Source organism: Delphinapterus leucas, chromosome 12 (assembly GCF_059928025.1).
Source record: "Delphinapterus leucas isolate spDelLeu-1000000601 "Yukka" chromosome 12, BTC_Dleu_Yukka2, whole genome shotgun sequence".
Classification (NCBI taxonomy): domain Eukaryota; kingdom Metazoa; phylum Chordata; class Mammalia; order Artiodactyla; family Monodontidae; genus Delphinapterus; species Delphinapterus leucas.
Genome location: NC_143140.1, coordinates 21,474,265 through 21,491,856, shown reverse-complemented (window position 1 = coordinate 21,491,856; position 17,592 = coordinate 21,474,265). Strand labels below are relative to the sequence as shown.

Here is a 17,592-nt window from a genome sequence, read left to right as displayed (position 1 = left end):
CAATGATATCGTTCTCTTCTAAATCTGAAATGTTTAATAATTTTTATAACCCATAGCGTTATCATTTCTTTTGCTAGCTCTAGATATTTCTTCCTCTAAAATCAATGATTATGAACAAAACCTGCACATCACTTCTACAGTCTAAGTACTTGTGTACAGCACTTTTCTAGTTCATACTTCAACGATAATAAAGCAGAATCAGTAAACATCAATGGAATTTATCAAAAAGTAGAAAATAACTGGTATAGATCATTAAGCAGCGTAGTGAGCCCATGTATCCATCTAATAACCACGGTGCGGGAAAACACAGATGTTCCCCATATTAATCTCAGGTGAAACAGACATTCATGTATATGTGCCACACATATACGTACACACGTGTCATCCGGGCAATCCTTTATAAGCTTGCCATAGTGACATCCCACATGCAATCAGGGTAGCGGCCGGCTCCCTGATATATCTAGGACACAATCAAAAACTAAGAATTAAGTTAAATAAAAAAGATTTCTGATTGAAAAGAGGTCCGACAAAGTTGACAGACGATCCTTAAAGAGGTCCCTAAGCCCTCACTCACAGCAGCTTTAAAAAAGAATCCCATCAGAAGTCTTTCCTGATATGTCATACTCTTGCTGTGGCAGTTAAGTGAATCATCACTTTATCTGCACTAAGACAACCGGCTGCCCACTCCTCCAGTCATTCGACCAATTTCCATGCTTGGCACTATTCTGGGCCTCGTGGGAGACAGGAAGATGAATTGTAAATATAAGTGAAACATGGGACAAAGTAACTCAAAGTATATGAGTTACCGATGCGGTGCTAGATGGAAACAGACAGAGAAATTACTTCTAGGTGGTAAAGGCTGAGCAAGAGGCGTTGTGGGGGATGGCACAGGTCAGGTGGGAAGCAGAGGAGGAGCTTCTGAGGGGCAGAAACAGCATCACATAGGCAGAGAGGCAGCTGGGAGCAGTGTGGGACGCAGCCAATAGTATGGGGGGAAAAACTAAAGTTGGGAAGAAAATTCAAAGCCAGACCATTTATGATCTTAAACACAAGCTAAGGAAACTGGATTTTACCATTCAACACGGGGAAGATTTTAAGCAAGAAAGTATTGTGATCAGAGCTGTATTCTGGAAAAGCTAATCTCACAGGTGTATACAACACGAACTCGAGGAGGGGAGAGAGTTAGGACAGACTCGTCACAAAGATTGTAATCACTCAGACCAGAAGTAAGGAGGGCACATAAAAGAGAAGGAAATCATGCCATCTGCAGCAGCATGCGTGGATCCAGAGATTATCAGACTAAGTAAAGTAAGTCAGACAGAGAAAGACAAATGCCATATATCACTTACATGTGGAATCTAAAATATGACACAAATGAACTTATCTACAAAACAGAAACAGACTCACAGACATAGCGAACAGATTTATGACTGCCAAGGGGGAGGGGGGTGGGGAGGGATGGACTGGGAGTTTGGGATGAGCAGATGCAAACTTTTATATAGAGAATGGATAAACAATGAGGCCCTACTGTAGAGCACAGGGAACTACATTCAGTATCCTGTGATAAACCATAATGGAAAAGAATATTAAAAAGAATGTGTATTTTTATATAACTGAATCACCTTGTTGTACGCCAGAAACTAGCACATAAGTCAACTATACTTCAATTTAAAAAATTTTTTTTAAAAAAGAAGTAAGGAGGGAGTGAACTCTGCCAATCACAGTAGAAACAGTAGTGAGAGAAACCCCAAGATAGAACCATCAGAACTCGATAGCTCTGAAGTTTTCAATCTGGCTTCTTTCCAGAATCCATAGCGGGATCCAAGAGGCAGCTTGAAAGTCACCAAATGTAATGAAATGAAAGGGAAACAGTTGCTCCCTGATTTAAAACCAATGTGCATACATTCAGAAGGATGAGTTTCACTTGAAATAAACCGGATTAATACTTTGTAAATGGCAGATCCATTTTTAAACAAAAGGTCAGGGGAAAGCCAGGAAGTATCACGATGTGTAACACGATGAAGCCTGTGTAACACGATGAAGCCTTTAGTTTGGTCCAAACCAGCTGGCCAGCTAAAACGAGCAATGGTACAGAGTACAATCCAATGTTTCAGAATTAAAGAAATCTATATTCTACACGCTCTTACAGGATAATCATACCTCCTCAAAGCTTTAGTCATCTAATCTATTTCTTACCTCACTTTTCCATGAAAATTGCTTTTATTTTTTTAGGTCACAAGTCACCGATGGCCTTCTAGGTGCATACCCAATGGAAACTTTGCAGTCAATATTTCAATATTTAACCCCTGACAATTGCTCTAAATCCTTTACTCTCCATCTGCCTCTACCTGCAAAGAACCCCAAGTCCTATCAAGTGTCCCTGATTAATTCTTCACTGACTCCATCTTTCCTCCACTGCCACGGCTTAGACTCTCATTACCTCTCAGATAGACGCAGTGGTTCTCAAACTGTGGTCCTCGGACCAGCAGCAGCAGCATCTGGAAACTCACTAGAAGTAAAATTGCTTGGGCCCCACCTGAGAGCTACTGAATCAGAAACGCTGGGGATAGCACCGGGTAACCTGTGACGGGGCAAGCCTTCCAGGTGACTCTGATGTGTACTAAAATTTAAGAACCTCTGTAATCAACAATCATCCCACTCCTGGTCTCCCTGCCCTTAGTCTCCCAGCTCCCCGAGGCTGTGGCCACAGTTAGGTCCTAAATGACCAATTTGATTACGTCATTTACCAGCTTCTACAACAGGATTCAAAATATGTGAACCCTTTTTAAACAAAACATAGGCTTCAAATGTTAACTTAAATTTGCATTCTAATATTAGTTGAATTTGTATACACATGGAAGTTTCATAAAACTAGCAATATCCCTTCTACTTCTCAAGCATAGATATTAGAATAATTTCTTTCACAGAGAACACAAAACCAGTATATTCAACAATGTTAATTTGAAATCAAATTTTCCTGAAGCTTTATCACAATGTCAGCTTTCTTCACGGGAAGATGAGGTCTCAGGCCTGGTTCTTCAAGGTTCTGGAACCTTGAAGAAGTGACTTAACCTCTCTGGGCCTCAGTGTCTACATCTGCAAAATGGGATAATAGCAGAACGAATTTCACAGAATTGTGAGGACTAAGTGAACTAATATATGTAAAGTTCCTAGAACAGGGTTAGGCACATAGAAAACATGGTTAAGAGTTTGTAGCTACTGTTATCACCATCATCATTATCATTACTAATAATATTAAACTTAAGGAGCATAGGAGTACTATGTATGTATAGGCATAGTACTGACCACAAGTTATTCCTCAATATTCATTCTCTCTTTCTTCTACAGTAACAGAACCCCGGAGTTTTAGCCAAGCACATATCCACACACTTTAAAGACTACATTTCCCAGCCTCCCTACATCTAGCTGGTCAACACCTACCCTCTCCATGGATCATTAACCTCCAGGATTCTGCCAGGTGGTGAAGGGATGCTGGAGATCTGAGGGCTTCTTTAAAAGACTTTCAACCAATTCTCCTTATTCTGGAGCACCACCTCCCTTCACTCCTATTCCCAGAGGTGTTGGTGTTGCCAGTTCCCGAGCCTTTGCGTAACTCTGTGACGTAAGTGAGGCTGGTTCTTAGCTGCCCCGCTGCCCATTCCAGATTCTGTTTTTCCAAGCTTATTACACCCTTGACCTTCCAGCTTCCAACATTTTGTTCACGTTGTCGTCTCCAATCCCATTCTCCACATCCTTACGGATTTAGGCCTTTACAAAAGAAGATCCTTAGACCTTTCAGTGGGAGTTCGAAAGGAAACAAATATCGCTATCTGCGTCCAATTTTCTCTTTTCCCAGAGGTCTTAGCCACCATTTTCCACCAAAATTCTCAGCACACCGTTTCGTTCACCCTGTCATTTACATTCTGGACTAAATAGAAGAAAGTTGCTGGGCACGGCTTCCATCATTTCACATTTTTATTTCACTCTTAAACTGTTACTTTACTCCCCATGGGATGATGCTTTGGTCTACCACGTGTACTGGATGTTCTTAAAGGTAGGAACTATATGTTAAAATTTTTACTATCTTCTAGAACAGTAGTTCTCAAACTCGACTGCACATTTGAATCACCTGGGGACCTTTGAAAACTCCAACACCCCGGCCACACCCCAGACCAGTAACCCAGAATCTCTGGGGTGAAACGGAAGCATCAGTATTGTAACCTACAGGCACGGCTGAGCAGCAGTGCGGGGCAGTGAATAGTGTTGTTGTCTGGAGACCTATGTCAGACACTTACCCCACATACGTACACACACAACTGAAAGGCACCGGCCCTCCTATGGTGGCGTCTTCAACAAACTCTGGGGCCTAATACATTGGTCTCTGAACCCAGGAAAATAACCTGAGTAATCTGAGGAAATACTAAAGAAGTGCCTCAGCCTAAGACAAAGTTGGGGGATGTTTTTTCTACTTGTCGGATGACACATTAATATTAACCATCTGTTTCCTGTGTCCATTAGTCAATGTGGCAATGGTAACAGTCAATGCCAGCCTTTCTCCACTGACTGTAATTCAGCCCATCACTGCCATCGTTATTCGTTACTTGCGAAGGCTGGCCTAGCAATCATACCACATGCTTGAACTGACCCGGGGCTATTTTGAGTGGCAACCTTCCATTTCTGCAGAAATCATAAAACTGACCCAAAGAAACTGATGAAGTTGCCAGGCAACAGAGGCTCCAGAATATCTACATAGGAGGAGCATAGGAGAAGCATTCAGTTAGAGACTAAAGGCAGATGACTTGTCTTGATCTTTCACTTTCATAGCTAGCCCATCATTTTTACTTAGACTGTTTGTACGCATGAGGTGGTTGGGAGAATTGGTAAAGCTTAAAGTTGCCTCAAGCACCACTGATACCACCATGTTAGCAAAGTCAGGGACCACAGATCCATGTCACTGCACCATCAACAGAACCTCTTCATTTCCTTCCTTTGGCTGTTCTCCAGAGGTTGGACACCAGTCCACTTATGGCTGCACACAGAGAAGAGGACAGGCAAGGCAATACAGTTACTAACTGCTAAATAAAGCCTCCACCAGAGGGACCCACAAGAGGAAAAAAGAAAATAACACCAAAGCCTAACAGCTGGGCCTGATCCCTTAGCGGTCCTGCAGAAATTAGGGAGGAAGGCGTCCTGCTGTTGAACAAAGACCTCCCAACATGAGTCTACAAATAGACACAAATCATACCAGAAAGGGACCTGCACCAATAAAACTGGGCAAGGAGATCCTGGTATGTTAGACTCTTCTCCCACTGAAAGCCAAGTGCCTATCTACAGCTCTTCCAAGGAACCATGTCTATTCTCTGATCCTATAATTCCCTGGACCACAGAGATTTTTCTGAGAGAAAGGGAAGTGGGGTGGAAATAAGTGACAGCAGTAGCACTCCATGGCCATCAGGAAATTTAAACCAGGAAAGAGTTTCCAGTAACGTGGCTATTGCTCCCTTAGTAAAACGAATCACCTAAGGATCGCCCAGCCTGGAAACACTGGGAACACATTTCACTGAAATTTTACTTGACCGAAATCCTTAAGTATAATGGGAGCTAAAGTTGAGTGGTGAGCCGCCTTCTGCCTGCAGAAAGAAATAGCAGGAACTAGGTAAGAAAGCGAATAAAGGTAATTTGGCAAGAACTGAGTGAGTGCAACGCTTCATTGAGTCTATATGGCTCAAATTCCGCTTCTAAGTATCTGAGATAGATCAGGAGAGACTGTGTAGGTTAGAGGTTCCTGGTTCCCCACCTGAGTCACTATCAACAGATTGTGGGGTAAAGGAAGCCATTTAAAAGAACACAACTAGTGCAATAATTGGATGTCACAATATCTAACTTTTTCCTCTTTTTGTATAAAGGCTAAATACTGCGAGCAGAGTTGTAACCTTGATATATATGTACAGAATAATTAAAAGCTAGAAGGTCCTTGGGCAGAAACTCTGTAGAATATTTAACAAAGGAAAAGTTGCCTTCTTCAGGCAAATGACTCAGCTGGACTTAGGAATTTGTTCAGAACGCTGTGGAACTTTTTAGTGTCTATCGGTGTTTAATTTAGATCTGAAGTGATATAATGGGTTTATGCCAGTTCATATGTTCCTTTCTCCATCTGATTAATGAACTAACACGTTCCTAAAGTGATACAAAAGGTTCCTTTTGAGTTTTGAGGAACCTTCCCTTTTTAAAGAACAAAATGCTCAAGTTCAGAGTCTACAGATTCTCGATTAATTAAGAATGTAATACTGTGTTCGCGTGTGTTCCCTTTTGGCTTAGAAACAAGTTTCTTTGTTTCTGCTGGACTCCAAGCTGGCAGCAACCAGAAGAGAAAAAGACGAGGATTAAAAGGAACAGCCTGCCCAGAAACAGAGATAAGGAGAAATCTCTTATTACCAACTTTGCTTAAGTGTCCAGAAGCCAAAGCTACAGAAAAAGAATCTATTGGCTAATTTTAAGGCTGGCCCCATGCCACCACTTCTGGCTGGTGGCCAGAGGCCCTCAGGGGGAGAGGGCTGACAGGATGCCCCTAGAGAAGGTCAGGCATTTCATTGCTGAAGCTGCCTTTGGGTGTAGCTGCTCAGTCGGAAACCAAAAACTTTTTGTCCAACAGGTTTCCCAAGTGATTCCTTAGCACATGACACTCACCAACATTTACCTAACTGATCCCCCAACCCTCTTCCAATCTAAGCAACTGAGAACCCTCCACTCAACAGGAACAGAAAACAAAGCACTGGGCTCCCACCTCTATGGCTTGACATAGCAGGCCTCGCTCCACAAGGATCTCGCAAATGACAATGAATGCTGTCCTCCACGCGGGGCTGTTTTTACTGGCTACTCCCAGCTTGACTAGAAAATCATTGTTCCTCGTGAATTTAATACTCTGTGACTTTATAACTGCATGCAAGGCGCTAACCAGTGGAATTCCAAGTTAGAATTGAAGCACAGACTGCCTAGCTATGTAATAACCTACACATTTAGCCTCAAACCTCCTGAGACAGGTAAGCGGCAACAACAGCTCGATATCCAAGCCTGTAAAAGTTAAGCTGCCATATAGCTGCCGTGCCACCAGCCACGCTACTTTTAGAAGAAAGAGCAGTTCTTTCTCAGTTGTAATTTAATGCGTTTGTGATCTGTTTCCTTAAGATAAACAAAAGAGAGTGGGAGAATCCAGGGATTCCCAGATATTGAGCAATCTGAACTGCCCATGTGAAAATGGTTATACTGGTCCCCTTCTGCCCCTGATCATTTCTGGGATCTAAAAAGAAAAGGCTTATAATTCAAAAATTAGACTTGAATCAAATGAGCAACAATTCTGAACCCATGAAAAGTAAAGTTAAAAAAAAAATCGCTTGCTTCAATGTGTAAATATTAGAGAGTGAGCTGTCCCAACTAAAACAATTAAAAATGTCCAGTGCCTCCAAATCCAGGAAATACTGAATGCTGAAGAAAAAAGTTTGTGTTTTTCCCTCTGTTAAAAGTACCGGTCTAGGGCTTCCCCGGAGGCGCAGTGGTTGAGAGTCCGCCTGCAGATGCAGGGGACACAGGTTCGAGCCCTGGTCCGGGAAGATCCCACATGCCGTGGAGCAACTAAGCCCGTGCGCCACAACTACTGAGCCTGCACTCTAGAGCCCGCGAGCCACAACTACTGAGCCCACGTGCCACAACTACTGAAGCCCGTGTGCCTAGAGCCCGTGCTCCGCAACAAGAGAAGCCACCGCAATGAGAAGCCCGTGCACCGCGACAAAAAGTAGCCCCTGCTTGCCACAACTAGAGAAAGCCCGCACACAGCAGCGAAGACCCAACACAGCCAAAAATAAATAAAATAAATTTATAAATAATAAATTTTTTTTAAAAAAAAAAGTACCGGTCTAGAAGAGGATTTTTTTATGACCCAGCACCAGATTTTGGATGCTAACATAGAGATAACATCCCTAATATCAAATGGACAGATGAGATATGTCATACTTGACAGTGAAAATATAAAATAAGAGACCTTTTACTCTCTCTTAATCTATGTTGCTCTTGATATAGTTTCATTTTTCAAATTCTTAATTATGATGTTTAAAAAGATATATGAATCAATTTTATACTTTCTGACAAGAATGGTCTATATTCCTATTTCTCCTGGTCTACTTTAGCCCAAGCCCATCTCCTAAGCCCCTGCTGGTGCTCACATCTGATCATTTTAAATGCCTGCCATTGCCAAATAAGGTTGAGAAAAACTGGCTTAAGGTCATTACACTCTGATGCTTAAAATGTCAAAGAGAACACCTGTTGGCAGCTCTAACATTTATTATTTAATCAACTAAGGAAAAAAAAAAGTCAAAGCACCAGCTGCCACCTCAGAACAACTTAATGCACTAATCAAAAACCTTGTTCACAAGAGTCACAAAAAGAATTGTTAAAAACTTTCTAATATGGGTTATCGATGACCAGCTGCCTCTTACCTCATGAATAATCAAAACCCCTGAGCTTTGTTTATTAAAATTCCTTATACATTCCTTATATTTCTCATGTTTTTATATCAATGAGTTGCTCATTTATAAAATAAGAAGGAAAAACAATGTAGTACCAAAAGCTCAGAATTGGCTTCTGGGTCTGGCTCACCTACTTGCCGCTGGGCAACTTGGTAACATCTAACCTCTCAGAACTTCAGTTTCTACATTATGTGGAGAAGTAGATCAAGGTTTCTCAACCTCAGAGCTATTGACATTTGGGGTCAGATCATTCTTTGTTTGGAGGGTTGCCCTCTGTACCAAAGGATAGTTATCAGCATCTCTGACCTCTACCCACTGCGTACCAGTGGCAACCCCCCGTTGTGACAACCAGAAATGGCTCTAGACGTGGCCAAATGCCCCCAGAAGAGCAAAACCACCCCTAGTTGAGAATTGCTGGACTAGATATATACTCAATTTCTCTCCAGCCCTGATACCCTACAAAATAAATACCTTACTCTCTTAAATGTAATTTGTTAAGCCACTGGTCAACATGCCTACTGTGAGGATACCCAGTTTGATTTTTAAAGAAACTGAAATACAGTGACTGTCTGTACCAATTCTAATTTTAGCAGATTCTAAAACCGTTTTTTTTTTGCAGTGAAAATTCACAAAAGGACATTAAAGCAACATATAAGGGAAACTAATATAAAGTATATGCCAATAATATCTCCATCCCATTTTTGAGGGTAACTCCTTCAACTGGATGAAAAGAAAGGCATTTTAACATGTTCTTTAACTAGTTTTCCCACATGTGTACTTTCAGTAAACAAAGGGGCCTTATAATAACAGGAGCAATTTAAAGTGACTGACTTTTAAGAAGAAAGAAAAACACAGCTACTCTCAAGCCTTTTAAAATACTTTTTAAGCATATTAGAAAAAAAGTTTACACCATCTTATGAACTCCTGTTTTTACTCCAAATTCATGGAAGAGTTAGGTATCTTACAATCTATATCTGGTATTCAATTTGCCCTGAAGTCATAAATGTATATACTTCCATAGGGGAAATAAACCTATTCCTGAAGAACTATCATTAGTTTACCAAGTTTTTTTGTTGTTGTTGTTTTTTTCACTAAAATTAGTTTCAACTGCCCAGAGGCCAAACCCCATCTCACACGTTACCATTATTCAGTGGAACCTGACAGAAAATACAAGAGTATGTTTATTACTCATGTAACCCTTTCTTTGTTGGAGGAACATATAATGCAAGGTCACTTTTTCTGTTGAAGATGTTCATTTCCTAATTCTGATGAAAGTATAAGACTTGTCAAAAGATTTTGCCTTCAGCCTCCACATTTAAAACTTATCATACTGGAAAAGGGATTTCTTAAGAGAAAATTAAGAAACACACTACTATATATTAAAATAGATAGCCAATAAGGACCTACTGTATAGCACAGGGAACTCTACTCAATATTCTGTAATAACCTATATGGGAAAAGAATCTGAAAAACAATGAATATATGTATATGTATAACTGAATCACCGTACACCTGAAACTAACACAACACTGTAAATCAACTATACTCCAATAAAATTGAAAAAAAAAAGAGAGAGAAAATTAAGTGCCTAATGTAGCCCATGGTTCTAAGATGACATAACAATTGTTATATTCATAAAACCTCTAAATGTAAAAGAAATTAAAGCATAAAGCAAATGTGCTCCTCTTTTTTAAAAAGATAAAAGCATAAAGAATACCTAAACGTGTACTTTCACTTTACTGATAAGGATACTGGGGCCCAAAGTCAACTCCCAAATATTGGCACATTACAGGCAAAAACTCGCCTTCTCCACATGCTTGTCCTAGTTTTCCTTCCTGAATTCAGTGTCTTAAAGTATCTGGTTTTACAATTTCTCTGATGTTTACATAAGAAAACAAGTAAGTGGTTATATTCGTTTTCCCAAGCTGCTACGACAGGCCACAGTCGTGGTGGACAGGAATGAAGAGAGTAATGGAAAAACATCAAATCCCATGAAAAGGCAGACGTTTAGGCCTGTAGATTAATTCAGCAAAGCCTCTGCTGTTCCTTTTCTCACCTGAGTTTCCTCCAATAAGTGGAACAAAATACCGCCTTGGGGACCACAGCCCAGCCACATTCCCTGCAGTACAGGGTAGTGTTAAATAAAAACGTGCCCTGAACCAGACACACCAAAGTCTTACGTGAATAAAACATACACAAACACTGCCTCATACAGAGAATGACAATAATGAGGGCAGATTTTGTACATGACGTGCAGACTCCGTCTCAGTGACTTACATAAATGAAAGGATGTGTGGAATTCAACATAAAATCACACCCTACCCTCAAAATCAACTGCCGTTAATGGCCCTCCCCCATCCCCTGCTCCCCTAGAACTACCTCCAGTCCCCACCATTGCTCCTGACCAAGGGATCCCCTCCCCTAAAAAGGTTAAAAATGCCATGTGTTTATGCGGTTACGCTCTTCTGCTTTCAATTTCCCAGCACTCTCTTTATTTTGTTCTGTCAAAGGACAAGGAAGGAGAAACGCAGTTCGGTGACGCTAAACTCACGCTCATCTGTATTACCTGGGGTACAAAAGCGGTCTACCTCCCCTACTTTTTTTTTAATAGCATTGTCCCTAACGAGTCAGTTCCTTCTTTTTAATATTAAGTAGTATTCAGCGTCACAATATTATGTCAGTAACCTGCAATCCTTCAAATTCTCCCTTCTGGTGGAATTTAAAACCCTTCTCTGCAGTTCCAGAGTACTGATACAAGGCCAACCGAGACAGTTTCATTTCAAAGTGTAGGCTGCCACCTACTGGCTGAGCGCTTCTCAACATCCAGCTCTCCCCAGAAAGTGAATCAATCGCTCACAAGAGGTTTGCTTGCTATGCCATTCAGTGCAATGTATTCAACTATATCAGCATAATCTTTTTCATTCTTTTCAATACAAAGTCTTTAAACAACAAGGATTTACTGTATAGCACCGGGAACTATACTGAATATCTTGTAATAAACTATAATGAAAAAGAATCAAAAAAATAGATTTGTACATATAAATATGTACAACGGAACCACTCTGCTGTACACCTGAAACTAACACAATATTGTAAATCAGCTATACTTCAAGTTTTTTAAGTTAAGTAAATACAAATCTTTTTAACTTCAAAAAGAGACTACCAAGCCAAGCATGCTTGTGCATAGCTTAAAATTCCCAGCCTATACTCAAAAGAGCAGAGCATTATTTTTAAAAGATGTGCTATTTCTTAAATATACAAAAAGTTCTGTTTGGATAGATTTCTCTTCAGCATTTCCTTTGTTCTTCACTCCTGAAAACGGAAGCTCATTTCCTCTTAGAGAAAGTGGTGGTGATTGTACTGATCAACCTGGAATTATTCAAAATTTGAATTCATAGTCCTAAAGCTAGTGTAAAAATTCACAACAGCTGCTGACAATAAAGCTAAGAATTAATCAGCTGTTAATTAGCCCAACCCTTTGTCGTGCAGACATAAATCTTCCAGCACCTTCTATGAGCAGCGGAATTTTCTAGTGAGAGCTAGTTTCTCCCTGTTTTAAGCTCTTTTTAAAGAAAATCAGACCAACTAAAAACCACTAAAGGGAGATAAGGAAACCCCCTTTCAGAGGCAGCAGCCACTGTGTTGGTGACAGAGTGAGGGGTAAATACACTCAACAACATTCACTCAATAAGTACTGCATGATGCTATATTAGGAGCTAGGGATGAACCCACGATTTAAATGTCTATTTCCTTTGAGAAGTTGTCTGGTACAGAGATCTCGTGGGAAGACAATTACAACATAATTTGCAATATGTAAAAGATGTAAAATCTGGACAGTGATAAAGTAGTGACTGAAGGTAAAATAGGAGTTTCCCAGGGAATCAGATGGGGAAGAGAGATCCAAATAGCATGTGCAAAGGAAGAGAGATGAAAAACACAAGGGCTTAGGGAAAACGTCCCATAATTCAATATTAATGAATAAAGTGAATGAGGCCAGGTATGTAGGGAGGGAGCAGATCTCAAAGTCTTTTGCATATTCTGCCAAGAAATGTGCATTTCAGCATGATCACACTGGCAACAGGCAGTGACTGAAGGGAGGGCGATTACTAAGAAAAGCAGTGAAACTGTCCGAGCAGGGATGATTAGGGATCTGAAACGAAACTCCAGGGCAGTGAGAATGGAAAGGAGAGGCCATATTAAAGACAAACTCTACACAGGGAGCTATACTCAATATTTTGTAATAACTTGTAAGGGAAAAGAATCTGAAAAGAATATATATATTTTTTACACATATATATATGTGTAACTGAATCAGTTTGCTGTACACCTGAAACTAACACAACATTGTAAGTCAACTATACTTCAATAAAAAAATAATAAAGTAAAAAATAAATTTTTAAAAGTAACATTCTAGGAACTTTGCTGGTAGTGCAGTGGTTAAGAATCCACCTGCCAATGCAGGAGACACGGGTTCAAGCCCTGGTCCGGAAAGACCCCACATGCCTCAGAGCAACTAAGCCCGTGCGCCACAACTACTGAGCCTGCACTCTAGAGCCCGTGCTCTGCAACAATGAGAAACCACCACAATGAGAAGCCCACGCACCGCAACAAAGAGTAGCCCCTGCTCGCCGCAACTAGAGAAAGCCCGCACATAGCAATGAAGACCCAACACAGCCAAATAATAACATTCATTTTTTAAAAAAATGTAAAAGTAACATTCTAAATTGAAAAAGAAAAAAAGACAAACTCTGAAGATAAAATCGTAGGACCTGACTGGACATGGAGAATGAGAAAGAGAGAGGTGAATGGTGGTATACTCACCAAGATAGGAAATGTAGTAGGAGGCATGGATTTGCTGGAGGATATAATAAATTCAGCTGAGTTTGAAAAGTTTGGAAACGCTGAGTCTGAAAGGACTCGAACAGCGAGGAGAAGATTGTGGAGGGGTGGGGGACTGAATCCACAGAGATGAAGCTCAGGGCAGAGGTCCAGACCAGAGATAGAAACTCGGAAGTCGCTAGTGTGTGAGCACAGGTGACAGGAATGAAATGTCGTGGATGAGAACCTGGGCAGAAGCCAACAGAAGACCTGCCAGCTTTGTAAAGCACATGGCATGCCACCACACTGGCTCAGGCAGGGCAAAACAGTGAGGGCTAGAAACTGCTCAGCGTAGATACAGATAAGACTAGTTACAAAAGTGTAATCTGGGACTTCCCTGGTGGCTCAGTGGTTAAGACTGCGCCTGCCAATGCAGGGGACACGGGTTCAAGCCCTGCTCCGGGAAGATCCCACATGCTGTGCAGCAACTAAGCCCATGTGCCACAACTACTGAGCTTGTGCTCTAGAGCCGGCTAGCCACAACTACTGAGCCCGCATGCCACAACTATGGAGGCCCGTGCACCTAGAGCCCATGTTCCACAACAAGAGAAGCCACCGCAATGAGAAGCCCGTGCAACGAAGAGTAGCCCCCGCTCGCTGCAAGTAGAGAAAGCCTGTGCGCGGCAATGAAGACCCAATGCAGACACAATTAATTAATTATTTTTTAAAAAGTGTAATCCAACTTTTGGTTTCCAGTCCCACATGTAAGGAGCTTGGCAGTCGCCACTCCATCCTAACAAGTAAAAAGCTCAACAGACTAAAATCGACAACTCTTCTTGGATCCTTAGAGAGGTGAGGACATAGGGCAAACCACTGCCCCCAAGACTGGAGAGACGGATGGGTGAATACAGGGAATCTCAACTTTCCAGAGCTGGGGCAGGAAACCTGGGCTGTAACTGATGAATTGCTGGAGGTTCTGTGTGGACAAGCCTGAGAGTTAAAATCTCCAGGGACCAAGTCGCAGGGGCTCCCCACAATTCTGTGAGGCTTACCTCCAGGAGCTCAATCAGGTTTCCACAGTAAATGTCGGAGAAAATCCCCTCGTGCTTCCAGCAAGGGAAGTGAACAAGCAACCATTCTGAAATATGCCAGAGCACTCCCTCCTTAAGTAATAGTCATATAAAACTAGTTAACCAGAGCCCAACCTACTGGGTATCATCAGAACCTAACTGACCTGGGGGAAGGGAAATACCCAACTCCAGCTCACTCTAGCCACCCTGTCCTACCTGAGGCAGGGAGAAAAAACTGAGAAATGTTTGTGTAGTTCACAGTCCAGGGGCACAGGCTCACTAAAGACAAACCTCATCCTAGGATTATAGAACACTTGCCCTCTCCCCACACCTCACCACCACATCCCTGAAGGCCTATTTACAGCAGTTACCCAGTGCATCACGTCTGGCTATCAAGAAAAAAATTACAAGGCACATCAAAAGGCAAAAGACACATTTGAAGAGATAGCGCAAGCATCATTACCAGACGTGGCAGGGAAGCTGGAATTATCAGACTGGGAATTTAAATGATTAATATGCTAAGGTCTCTAATGGATAAAGTAGACAGCATGCAAGAACAGATGGGCAATGTAAACAGAGATGAAAATCCTAAGGAAAAAAAAAAGCATAGTTCTATGTTTTAAATATTAGTTAATATATATAAACATATTCAAATATGTCTAGAAGTGTATACAATACCAAGATACATACAGTGGTTTTCTCTAGGTTACTTCTGGTAGTTTGAGCAATTTTTATTTTCTTCTTTACGCTTTTCTACATCTTCCAAATTTTCTACGATGCATATGCATTTTGAAATCGAATGTATAAAGGTTTTTTTGTTTTGTTTTGTTTTTTTCTTGCGGTGCGCGGGACTCTCACTGTTGTGGCCTCTCCCGTTGCGGAGCGCAGGCTCAGCGGCCATGGCTCACGGGCCCAGCCACTCCGTGGCATGTGGGATCTTCCTGGACCAGGGAACGAACCCACGTCCCCTGCATCAGCAGGCTGACTCTCAACCACTGCGCCACCAGGGAAGCCCAAGGTTCTTAATTTCTTTTTTACGATCTAAAATCTCTAGGAGTCAGAATTAGCTGGAGAGAACTGAGATAGTTTGAGATAGCTGAGACTGGTCCAAGTATCTCAAACTCTAAAGAGCTGTTAAAATAGACAGCTAGGAGAAAGCAGAGGGACAGGACCCAGAAAAATGAAACTGCTGTAAAGGAAGAGAAAAGAACAACCTGAGAGTTCCTGCTAAGTGGGATGGGACACTTGATTTCCCGGATTCAACTATGGTTTCCTGGATGCAAGTATAACCTCAGAGAAGAGTGCAACAAGAAGGAACAATAATTAGAAAAAAAAAAAAAAAAATCTTAAGGCCCCTCACTCCTTACTGCACACAGGAGATTTAGAGGGTAGCGGCAAAGGTAAGACAGTAGGCAGATGTCAACTCCACCCCAAACTTAACTGCTTTGATTTCCACATTAGATAAAGCTGAGGAAAAAAAAGAAAGGTCAAAGCACCTCAAAGTCACCTCAAAGCACCTCAAAGTCATGGTTTTAAGTCTGAGGCAAATGAAATGAGTGAAAGCAATAGGCGGAAATGGATCACATGCCAGGCAAAAGGCACAGACTGGTGGGGATGAAACATGTGGAAGGATAATGTGATGGTTAATGACAGGTGTCCACTTGGCAAGGTGATGGTGCCTGGCTGTCAGATCCCAGTCTAAGATATCGCTGTGATGGTATTTTTAGATGTGATTAACATTCACATCAGTAGACTTTAAGTAAAGCAGCTCATCCTTCTTAATGTGCATGGGCTTCATCCAGTCACCTGAAGGCCTTAGAAGAAAAGACTAAGGTTTCCCAAACGAGAAAACATTTGTCCTGAAGCCTGCCTGGTTTTCCAGTCTGCTGGCTTGCCCTACAGATTTCAGATTTGCAAGCTCCACAATGGTGTAAGCCAGTTCCTTAAAATATAAATCTCTCTTTCTCATTTTCTCTCTCACTTTCTCTCTCTCAATATAGATATAAGTATAGGTATAAATATAGATACAGATACAGATATATAATACATATACACACATATCTATACACACATAGATATATCCTAATGGCTCGATTTCTCTGGAGAATCCTATTGCAGATAATAGAAGATGAAATCTATTAACAGAGACCAATAGGGCCGAACCTTGAACTAGACGCAATGGGACTGAAATGGGCTAAGGTAGGGGACTTCCCTGGCGGTCCAGTGGTTAAGACTCTGTGCTCCCACTGCAGAGGGCATGGGTTCAATCCCTGGTCGAGGAACTAAGGTCCTCCATGCCCCACAGCGTGGCCAAAACAAAAAACAGCAAAAATGAGTAATCCATGTTCTTGGGGTTGGGGCTTTCCTGGTGGTCCAGTGGCTAAGAATCTGCCTTCCAATGCAGGGGACGTGGGTTTGATCCCCTGCGTGAGAGAGAACCCCGCGTGCTGCAATGAAAGATCCCATGTGCCGCAGCTAAGACCTGATGCAGCCAACTAAATTTAATTAATTAGTTAATTTTAAAAAAACAAAAGAAATCGGCTAAGGTAGACGGCAATAAGAGGTCAAAGATTCCCAGAGCATGAAGGACATGACAAACAGTGTATTTAATGAAGACTATTTTGGAATCTATAATATGTATAATATGAACTAGATCAGAGGGAAGCTACAGTTAGAACACGCTTGGAGAAATCTAAGCCAAAGGCGTCTGTGGGTTGCCGTGGAAACGAAAGGAACCCACCTGTACAATAAGGATACGGCAAACATTTCAACAGGCAAACTTTGTATTTTCAAGATCTTTAAGTAAAAGTTCTACAGGAATACTGTTCATATATAAAGATACTAACTTACCATACTTGTCTCGCAAGCCAACAGTACATCTAAAGACTCCACCAAAGGCAACATCTTCACCAAATATTACTGAAAAACAATGTTTAAAAAACACATTGTATTTAATAATCCCTAAATGATACTAACAATGAGAAATAAGTAATTTAAATGTTTACATTTTCAATTAGAAAACAGGAATGGACCACAGGTCTAAATCAAGGTTTCCCAATTTCGACATCAGGGACACTTTGGACTGGATAATTCTTTTGTCATAGTGGCCTGTCCTGTGCATTGCAGACACAGAGAAGCACCCCGGGTCTCTATCCAGTGGATGACAGTGACCCCACACAGAGCTG

At 41.4% G+C, this 17,592-nt stretch overlaps 1 protein-coding gene across 6 annotated transcripts in view; it reads right to left on the bottom strand.

The window, feature by feature from the left end:
- Nucleotides 1-17,592, bottom strand: part of BCKDHB (branched chain keto acid dehydrogenase E1 subunit beta) — a 245,088-nt gene that overhangs the window by 213,038 nt on the left and 14,458 nt on the right. For all 6 annotated transcript variants that reach the window (XR_016395131.1, XM_089921767.1, XM_089921768.1 and 3 more), the window contains exon 3: nt 17,258-17,326. Coding sequence is in view for 5 of the 6 variants with exons in the window: in XM_089921767.1 (XP_089777893.1) it covers nt 17,258-17,326 (69 nt within the window). In the remaining variant the exon portion in view is untranslated. The remainder of the gene's footprint in view (nt 1-17,257; nt 17,327-17,592) is intronic.